The 11,079-nt window shown below is 43.0% G+C and overlaps 1 protein-coding gene across 1 annotated transcript in view; it reads right to left on the bottom strand.

Moving 5' to 3' along the window:
* Positions 1-369: 369 nt before the first annotated feature.
* The window catches only part of Mmd (monocyte to macrophage differentiation associated), a 29,122-nt gene continuing 18,412 nt past the window's right edge, over positions 370-11,079 (bottom strand). Inside the window, exon 7 of the mRNA XM_021212046.2 lies at positions 370-2,273. Within this exon, the coding sequence (XP_021067705.1) occupies positions 2,073-2,273 (201 nt within the window). The 3' untranslated portion in view covers positions 370-2,072. The remainder of the gene's footprint in view (positions 2,274-11,079) is intronic.

Genomic DNA, 11,079 nt, shown 5'->3' with positions numbered 1-11,079 from the left:
TTCAAACTCACTGAAACCATCCTGACCCACTTTCCTAACTGAGCTGAGATTACATGTCACATCAATACTCCCTGCAACCAGAATGAAGCTTGAGTTAGCTCAAGTCAGTATAAAAAGAAAGAAAGAAAGAAAGAAAGAAAGAAAGAAAGAAAGAAAGAAAGAAAGAGGAGAGAGAGAGAGAGAGAGAGAGAGAGAGAGAGAGAGAGAGAGAGAGAGAAGGAAGGAAGGAAGTTAAAAATGAAAGGGCTAGTTTGTTTCGCTCTGCATTCTGGGTTTTTGGAAGACTATTACACAAATTACAAATGTGTGATTCGCTCAAGCTCTCAAACACCCAGCATTACTTCCAGCCATACGCTCCTGACAATGGAGTCAACCCAAGTAACAACTTTATTCTAACCTACAGCACAGGTTCTTAAATACAGTTTAGTGGTTTTGACAGTGTTGCATATGAGCAGACTTTAAATGAATCCACAAAAAGTTAATATATTTAAAGTCAAATATACAGAGTAAAATAACAGGCAGCTAACTGTTCGGAATCATGCATAAACAGCGGTGTGGCTGGTGTTATCCTTGGGTACCCCTGACTACTGAAGACATTCCCAGCAATCAGTTCTTCAGTTGTTCCTTTACAATTTACCAAAATCAGAGCCTAGACATACATACAAAATACACTTTCTTTTAAACTTACAGCTGTACAGAATTTCAATTAATAAACCATATCTTCAGTCTGACAGCTTATTCCTAGACAGACAGGTTATATTAGCATCTGATCTAAAGGCAAAGTGACTTCATTTCTCTTAAACACCAAGAAAGATTAACCAAAAAAGCAACTAATACATCAATCTTAATATAAGACATTGAGAGGAAACTAAAAATAATATACAAATATCACTCCACAGAGTCAGCATAAAACCCAGCAACAATGGACACGAGCTCCAACCTGTCAATCAATGTTTTATTTATGGTGTGAGCAAAGAATAGTATTTTGAGAAATGCAGAGGAAAAGGCAGAAATGTGAGTATATGTGTCTAGCCCCACAATTAAAATGAATATCAAACTGATACAATAAAGTTAAGTGGCTTAACCACAATGACTTGAACCATTGGGCACCAAAGTGGCAAATACAATTCGCCATAATCCAGAAAGCTCATGGCAGATGGGCAACCCAATAATACTATCATAATCCGGACAGGATCCTCCCCAACTGTGGAAAGAGACCCTGGAGAAAACTGGGGCAAAGGCATGCAGGGAAGTTATGTCTTCTGAAAAAGTGGATGGTATCAAAACACTGTCTTACCCCTGGTGGCCCACACCAGTCATGGATGTCAGCCCAAAGCAGCACTGAGTTCAGGGTCAGAGATTGGCAGAAAAGGTTGGAAAAGACTGCAGTGTTTCTAAAAAATTGGCAAGTTCTCCACACTTAATAAAACTGTCAGAAGAGGTATAATGTTTGTTTGTGGAATGTTGACCGCTTGCTGCAAAACCTCGAATGAATGAGGAGCGGGGGGTGGGGTGGGAGTGCGTCAATGGAATCATTTCTTTAAAAATTTACAAAAGAACTAAAGCCTCCTTTTTAAAAAAATAACCATGTTATGTCAAGATGAAACATGGTAAAAACAGTGTTCAGTTTCCATGATTCTTTTACACAGTGAACGGGAAACGTGATAGAAACAACTTTGGGTTTTCTTAAAAAGGAAGTTGTATTATTGCACTGACTTTGACAACCTGGCCTACTAATTTAGAAAAAATCATCGTAGTTAAAATCTGTAAAAGAAAAATACAAAATTTCTGGTTTGTAAACATCAGTTGGCCATGTCTCTCTCGAGTCCTTCATGATAGTGGAATGGAATGAAGAGTTGATTCACTACCTCGTCTGTTGCCTGTGAAGAGGAAAACTTCAAGGCACAGCTTGTATACTTTCACAGTAATTATATTAAAAAAAATTAAAACGAAGTCAGTGCAAGTTGCTCATTCTTCTTCTGTGTGCAACATTCAGTTCTCACCCTCCCCCCTGCCCCCGACTCAAGTGCCTCGATCGTGATAATACTGACTGAAAACCTAGCACAGGCCGGTCATAAATGCCGAATGAAGTCTGTGGGACTTCGGTACAGGTACTTCCAAATGGCATAGTAGTGTACGGCAGCTGCCGTGGCCACAAACAGGTGCCAGATGGCATGGGCGAACGGAATGATGCCATCGCTCTTGAAGAACACAACTCCCAAGCAGTAAATCAATCCCCCACAGGCAAGCTCCTGAAGTCCGTCAGTGTTATTCTGTCAACAGAGGTTGGGGGGGGGGGAGATCTGATGTTACTCTGATGTGACAAAGTAAGTTACTGCCCTTTCCCACCCCCCCACCCCAAAGCTCCTGGTTTTCTGAACAGTTAAACCACAGTGTGAACAACACCCTTATCTGTAAACAGAAAGCAACTGTAAACGCCTCACCGGCTTGACTCTCTCGATTGGCAGGCATGGATCCTACCATTGCACACATTATAGGCTCCACAAGACAAAGTGCTAATTCTGTTCATTTACCTGTGCCTAAGCAGATTGTAATCACGGTCAGCCGTGACGTGCCTGCCAAGGCTGCATGACCCTAATTTCCCAGGTTACCCTTTGGAAGCCTCCTTCTCCATGTGACAGGCCCAAGAAACTGGTTTATAATTTATATCTTAGCCAGGCTTGCGGCACACCTTTGACCTCCCTTTCACCTCGTATACCGATTGGGTTTTTCTTCCCCTGATCTTTGCAGCATGTATGAATTAAGGGCATCTTTACTGCTGACAAGGGACACATCACACACAGTCTTAGGGATATTCTAATTTGCCCCATGCTTCTGGGTGTTAAAGCTAAGTCCTATATGTTTTAAGTCAAAAGCAAGATTTTTTTTTTTTTTTGAAGGCTGTCTTGAGAGATCCAAAGACCCAGACCCATGTATAAGAGTAAACTTTAAGAGACTTTACGGGAGGTGGTGCTGCAGAGGCAGGGGCAGTGCCTGAGGGAGAAGCAGAGGCCAAGCCAGAGGGTGGCCAGCCCGTAGAAGGGAACAAGAATGCAGACAGCTGGGGTCGAATGCCAGAAGCCTTGGGGCTAGTCCATGTGGCCCGATAGTCCCAGTGGCCAAGTCAGGCAAAAGCAAGAAGTTCCTGCTCAGCCACCTGCTAGGGAGGAGCCACAGGCCTTGCCAGAAGCAGTAAGAAGAGGGTGCTGAAGGCCACTGGGAGGATCCAGGGCCCGGTGTGATGATCAACCCTCTTTCCAACATTCCCATTAACTTCAGGGTTTAGAAAGGAGGCAACTCAAAATGACCCATACCAAATTTTCTTTTCTTGGTAAGAAGAGACATGATCAACTAGACATTGATTAAAATGTTTAAAAAAAAACAAAAAAAACTAAAACCAAAAACTTCAAGCCAATGAGTCATACACTTGTACTGCTGCATACAGGTTATAGGGCTACCAACACCGATCATTCAACATTTCTTGGATGTGCTTTAGGGATGCTTGCCCCCTCCTCACTCTCTTGCTCTCTTCCTTTCTTCCTCTCTTCCCTCTCTGTCCCTTCTCTCCCCATTCCCCTCCCCCCTCTCTTCACATTCTCCCTCCCTCCCTCCCTCCTCCTCCTTCCCCCCTCCTACCCCTCAACTCCCCTCCCCACGCCCTAAATGACCTCTATTCCATACCATATCCCTGTGAGGATGGTACCTCAGGGGGAAGGGATACCTCAGCATGGGCCCGTAGAGGCACCCCGTTCCCCCACACCATACCGAGCTTCTACCAAACATATCCCTGACTTTTCTTTCTTTCTTTCTTTCTTTCTTTCTTTCTTTCTTTCTTTCTTTCTTTCTTTCTTTCTTTCTTTCTTTCTTTCTTTCTTTCTTTCTTNTCTTTCTTTCTTTCTTTCTTTCTTTCTTTCTTTCTTTCTTTCTTTCTTTCTTTCTTTCTTTCTTTCTTTCTTTCTTTCTTTCTTTCTTTCTTATAAAACAGAACAGATGTAATAGGTATAGTCAAGCTCGTTCTGTCCCACCTTTCATTCTCATCTGTATACCTCACAAAATTAATCACACAAACCCCTACTCTAAAAATGTCCATTTCCCCAGTGTCAAGTGAAAGTTCAGACAACAGAACACTTTAGTTCAGGTCCCAATTCTGACACTAGGAAACTCCCTGGCCTTGAGAAAAGTACCTAACCTCTCCGTTTCTCATTAGTCAGTGCTATTGATAATGAATGGTACCCAAGTTAGGGTCCTGAAGATTAACGTACATAAATGCACACAAGTACTTCACAGTGTCTACCAGGTGGTACCAGAAACATCTTGAGTAACAAAGAAAACAGTTGGCTTGCTTTAGAGTTAAGTCTGTCTCTGTCTCTAAAAGTCTGACGTGGAAAAGTGCTGTAAGGAACTGTCTCTTTACAGACTGTGTGTAAAAACTGATTGGTATACTTGTTTGGGTTCCTAGCTTGTTTGGACAAGGAGAATTTGTGTCTATCAAAACCAAGCCAGAAACCAGATAACTCTGAGGACAGACTGAGGCAGTGCCCAACCACATGACTCTGTCCGGCTGCATTTCTTAGCCTCCTGCCCTCCAAATAATAAGGAGCTATTTCCGAGTGACACTTGCACTTGGGGCTCCGGCTCCCCCTAAGAATCCATGGCAACCTTTGCCCTTTGAGTCAGGCATACCTGGCTGTTGCCAGGTAACTGTGGGGTGGAGCCTAGAAGAAATGCTAACAACATCCACCCAAATGTTTCTGTAAGTCCTTGGGCATCTCAGTCCCAATCAACTCTTGACCCTTCCAGCCACCAAGGCAAGCACTGTTCTTAATGCTACCACCACATTCAGCACCACCCACTCTAGAACTTCAGATAAAAGGAGTTATACTGCTTATGTTCTGGGAGTCACATAAATCCAAGTACATTATTTTCAATTTTCTTTACCTTTTGTTTGTTTGCTTGTTTTAGGTTTTGTATTTGTTGTTGTTTTGTTTAATAGTTCCTCCACTTAACATAGTTTATTAATTCTTGCTATTTTGAGAACTGCAATGCATACAACCAATTTTTACTTTATGAGTCTTTTTGCGATATATGTCTCCATTTCTGTTGAAGGAAACCAGCAAGTCCCAGAATAAAAGCACGCTTAACTTTACTAGAAACTAAAAATGTAAAAACTAAACTTTTGGAGGCAGGCCCTATCATTTTATACATTACACGCTGGTGGGACCCACCCTAGTGCAGGGCTCCAATCATAACTACTCTTTCAGGGATGCAGTGGCAGCTCACTGGGGTTTTAATTTCCATTTTCTTGACCACTAATTATATCTGCATGTTTTCAAAGGGATGGGCTTTCTTTTCTTTCTTCTTTTCTTTTCTTTTCTTTTCTTTTCTTTTCTTTTCTTTTCTTTTCTTTTCTTTCTTTCTTTTTTTTTTTTGCAAGTTTTTATCAAAACTTCGTATCCATCTTTACAGGGCTTTCGGGCTGATTTGGAGGGCCACAGACTAAGCATATATTTAACAGGTGGCTCTTTCGGGATGTATGTCCTTTATCACAGACACAGCAAGTATTTCCTGCAGGACTGTGACTGCCAGTCCATTTTCTTCACAGAAGCAAAAGCTTTAACTTTGGAACTTCCCCCAACTTACTTTTTCTTCTCTCACAGTCTTTATTTCTGTGGCTCCTAAACCCTGTCCTTATCTAAAAACTTGTGATGACAAGATGTTCCAGGTTTCCCCATGTTTGTGTTTCCAAGAAATCTTAAGTGTCTTGCTTCATAGCTAAGCCTATACTTCAAATGGAGTTTCTGCATGAAGTGAAATTGATATTCAAATGTTCTAAACCTTTTTCTTTTTTCTTTTATTTTTTTTTCTTTTTTTTCTTTTTTTTCTAAACCTTTTTCTTAAAAAACATTTTTCTTCTTCTATTGAGTTGTGTTTATATATAAATGCCAATGCTTCCTAAATCAACTATTTATTAGCATTACTTATTTATTAACACGAGTAATGTTAATAGTCTATAGACTCATTTCTTCCTGGACATACCCATGGTCCAGGCCCAGCAGACATGGCACAGCCTTCGGTAGGCTCCAATCTTCTTCAGTCATCCTAGATCCTCACAGAAGTAGTGAGAGGGCTGGACCACTGGTCAGAATCTGGCTGTATTCTCCATCCTTCTCCCAGTGGAAGAACCCATCTGGGATGTTATACTGGCCTGGATTCTGCATAACGGTATCATGTGCTCCACCCCACCCTCCCTAGTTCTCCAGTCCTCTTCGTGTCTGCTTTCTTCATCTCCACACAAACATGTCTTCTCCCCACACCCTTGAGTGCAGTGCTGGCTGTTTTTGGAATTCTACTGCCACTAGCACTGAATACTCACAGGTGCCTTAACTTCTCAGGGATCACCAGAGACAGGTCAGTGGCACACACAGGTGTGAGGTCTCCTGAGGAAAGATGTTGCTACTTCTTTAAACACTGTAGCCAACTGTGCGCTAAACTCATTCTTCTGTACATCCTGGCTTCTATGCTGTGATGAAGGTCCTCTACAGATTAAAAAGTCCGTTCCCTGTTCTTTGCTTCTCTTATCTCTTACTACCCCCCTAGCACATTGGGTACATGTTGACTAGAAGGAGTGAAGAAATACATTCTTGTGTTGTTACCAATCACTGCCTTTCACCAAAAAATACGGTATTTGCTGGTAGTGTTTCCTTAATTGTCTTTTATCAGATCTGTGAAGATTCTAAGTTTGTTCAGACTTTTAAAACGATGGTTGAATACTGGACCTTGTCAAAAGTGTTTCCTTTATCAGTTGAGAAGAACCACTCTTTCTCATTGACTCTCACAACGTGGCAAATTCCAGTGACTGATTTCTAAGCAATGTGCCAATGGCTCCAAGAACTGGCTTCAGGAAAAGCTAACCTGATTATGATTCTTTTGCATCCTCATGAAACTAGATTTGCTGATACTCTGTTGGAGCCTTCTGGAGCCGTTTCTGTTTCACGGGTACTGGTCTGTAGTGATCCTGCAATGTGCATTTGATTCTCAGGGTAATACTGGCTTTAGAAGATGAACCAGAAAGTATTTCTTCCAATCCAGCTGTGTTTGTTTCATTGATTAATTAATTTATTGTTCTTGGGTAACCTTGGCTGGCCTTGAACTCTTGATCTTCCTTCTTCTACCTCCCAGGTACTAGAAATGCAAACATGGCCCACCTTACCAAGCTCTACTCTACTTGTGAAAGTCTGTATATAATTATTATTAGTCTGACCCTGAGTATAAAATTTGCTATAATGTATGACTGGAACCTTTTCAAAGAAATAGTTTTTGGTTTCATGGATTTTTCTCTAGTTGTTGAGTTTCTGTTCTCTCTCTCTCTCTCTCTCTCTCTCTCTCTCTCTCTCTCTCTCTCTCTCTGTGTGTGTGTGTGTGTGTCTGTCTATTTTTTCAATACTAGGGATTGAACCCACCGCCTCCTACATGCCCAGGAAAGTCTACATCACTAAGCCATACCCACAACCCTCTACTTTTTCCATCTGAAGATAGTAGATGTTTACATCACTAATTTTAAAACTTTCTTCTTTTTAATCGTGTTACTCAGAGTTCTTCAAAGAATTAGAAGCATGGGGGCTGAGGAAGCCTAGAGTGAATGTGTATTCCCACAGGCACAGGCATGTAGAGGCCACCAGTGCCTCCAGCACAAAAGATAGCAAAGCATCCTTCTGCTCCAAATACCAGCACCTGACCTACAGGAGTGCGAAGAAAGCATCTTCCTTACTGAGATTGCTCCCCAACGAGACCTCCCAAGGCTAGTTAACACCTACTCATGCTTGTACATGATAAACTCCCTCAGGTTTTAGGTTGCATCATTGGTGTCCCTCTGTCAGAATGAGCACACCTTACCTGGATCCCAGATTTTCTGTCCATGTGTTTGTTCTTTGTTCATTCTCTTATCACCCTAGTCAGGGTTCCAGACTACCATGTGCAAGACTAGGCGCAGAGTCAGTAAGATGGATATGTGTGTCTGCATGCAGAACAGGGTGTGTGTGTGTATATACTAATAGATTTTAAGGCACTGACTTGTGTAATTACAGAACAGCAAGCCTGAATTCTGCAGGGGGCTGGCAGCCAGTGATCCAGGTAACACGGCTACTGTGGCTGACATTCAAAGGTATGGGGAGGATCTTTGCTAGGAAGGCCTCAGTCCTTTTATCTTAAGGCCCTCAGGTGACTGGTTGAGGCCCACACACACTACAGGGAATATACTCACTGTCTACTGAATTGAATATTACCATTACTGAAGAAGCACCTTCACGACAACCAGGCTGTTAATGGGCAAACATCTGGGTGCCTTGGCCTAGTCAGGGTGATTCATCAAAGCAACTTGCACACTCACAGAGTCATCTAAAGTACGGCAACTCTTTCCCAACACGGCTTGGGCTGCAGCCCACAAATTGTCAGGTTGCATATTCATTACTAGTCACTTCAAAGATGCAAGTGTTTATGTAGAAGTATGCCATTGAATCTTTAAACGTTTGGAGCGTCTCTATCATTTTGTGGAACAGTTCTAATTCTTTAGTACCAAAGACTGCTTTATTGTCTAGGTACATTGCCTATTTTCATCAGGAGATTTTGTATACTGACCTATTCGAAGGTGGGGCCTGGTGGGAGGAAGCAGGTTGGTGGGGGCATGCCTCTCAAGGGCTTAGCTTGTCCCTGGCTCCTTCTTAGCTGCCTCTCTGTCTGCTGTGAGGTGCTCCATCCTGTTTCTGCATGAGCTCTCCCCACAGCATGCCTTCCCATGCAAGAGCCCACAACCAAGTCAAGAAACTACAGGCTAAAGCCTCCAATGCTACGAGCCAGAATAAATCCTTCCTCCCGTTCTTTTTGTGTTTTGTTGTTGTTTTCGTTTTGTTTTGTTTGCTTTTTGAACTTTTTTTTGTCACAGTGATAAAAAACAACTACGACACAGGGGCAGAGAAACTGAGCCCCTAAAGTAACCCTGGTCACCGGAAAGCCAGAGATGTTTGATACCCAACGTGGTTTTAAGCACTTGGAATGGTGGGCGCTCCACTGTTCCCTCGAATTCAATGCTTCTGGCATCACTGTTTAGCTCCTCACCGTCAAATGGTTATTCTCAGCGAGGGCTTCCAGAATTCTGCCCTGCACACATCCAGCTTGGTGCCTGGCCGAGCATATTCCTTTGTAGATTCCTGCAGGTCTGCCTCGGCAGCTCTCTCCTCCCTAGGTCCCTGCCTCATCAACTGTCCCACGTCTGATTTCTAGGAAGGCAGCTGTTCTCTGTGCTCTCTTTTAATTGCTATTTGGAAAGTCTACAGGAAAACAATGCGGGGGGGGGGGGGCACGGTAGAACCCAGAGCTCAGCTTTTGGTTTCTCTGCCTTCAAGCATCACTCTCTGTGCCCGTGGCTTTAATTCATTATCGAGCGCTCCAGCTCTTCGTGGCAGAAGGGTGAAGCCTGAGATCCAGGATTCAGCCCCACAGCTCAGCGTGCACTCTTACATAACCCTTTGATCTGGACTCTGTCTAGATCTCCAGATTATTATCAGCTCTCCAAAGGCGGTGGTGCCCTCCCAGGCATGCTGTACCAGGCATGTTGGTAACACCTGCCTCACACTGACTGTTCCTGCTTTCTACTTGTCTTTCTGAATCAGCATACCTATCACTTATCTTAATACTTCAACCTCACGCTCCCATAGCAACCGGAGTTGTTCCTCTCCCATCCCCCATCCCTGCCATCAGGGACATTATAAAACTTTATTACAGTCTCCTATTGAACAGAAACTGTGTCTATCTGTTGGACCTTAAGTTTTGTGACAGCAGTGTGTGAATTACCCTGCTTCATTTTCATAAACATTAGTCACTGGCTATTATAACACCTAGGAAAAGGCCGATTACAGATTCGGGCCAGTAAAAATACTGGATAAACCTGCTTTTATGACAGCCAGAGGGAATTGACTTGAAACTCTGCTCTAATAATTAGTAACCAATCCACATAGACTTTGCTATTATGGCTCTGGCTGTCCTGAACTGCCCTATGGATGCAATAGCCGTGGCCCAGTTTTCTCACTTCAGTCACACGCCTGCTTAATTCTTCTCATCCTTTACTGCTGCCTTTGACCAAGTGAACCATATACATCTATGTATATGCACACACAGACATCAATATATGTATTTATCTGTGTAGTGGTGCTAGGTAAATTATTAAAACCACCATCAAACTCATATCTCAAGGAAATATAATTTTAGACATTTTTACAAGCAATGTTTTCTGAAACCTCAGAACCAGGTTTTAGCTCCAAGGGGAGTGGGAGAGGAGGTGGGCACTGGGGACAGGGAGGTGGGTCCTGGGAGTTGGAGGTGGGCCCTGGGGAGTTGGGCACTGGGAGTGGGAGGCAGACACTGGGGAGTGTTAGGTGGGCCCTGGTGAGAGGAAGGAGGGCCCTGGGGGTGGGATGCAGGCCCTGGGGAGTGGGGTGGGGAGAGGTGAGCACTAGGGGGTGGAATTACATGCTCACATTGTGTGTAGAAACTCAGTAATGAAATCTCAGGATCGATCCTGACTCTGGACAACTGAGAATAAAGAAATGAGTTAAAACTAAATAAGCTGCAGTTCTTTAATTAGTACAGTGGCTATTGGCCAGTGCTGAACACAGGACGTCGGAGAAAGCAAGTCAGTGGCCAGCAGAGCTGGATGAGACTGTAATGTATAGTTGTTGACTCAAAGTGACAGATGTCTACGGTTTTCTCCATGATAATTCCACTGGAAAGAGAGCTGAAGGCACGCCATACACAAGCATTCACTAAAGACAATGCAACACTCTTACACTGAACTTCCCAAGCTATTTTTAAGCCAAGTTAAAAGTAAAATAACAGGTTTTTTTTTAAAAGCCACTTTCCTTTCTTAGAATGAGAGATAATACTACTTCAAAGCAAATTAAAAAAAAATGAAGTAAAAGGAATTGAAAACCGCTGAGCAGGAAGCTGGGGCAAATGCTGGGCTTTTTCCTTCTGACCTCAAAGTTAGAGCTTTCCCTCCTCAGCTGGGTAGGGACCATATGGTGAGCC

This window comes from Mus pahari, chromosome 14, assembly GCF_900095145.1.
Source record: "Mus pahari chromosome 14, PAHARI_EIJ_v1.1, whole genome shotgun sequence".
NCBI lineage: Eukaryota > Metazoa > Chordata > Mammalia > Rodentia > Muridae > Mus > Mus pahari.
This window is presented reverse-complemented; position numbering and strand designations above follow the sequence as displayed.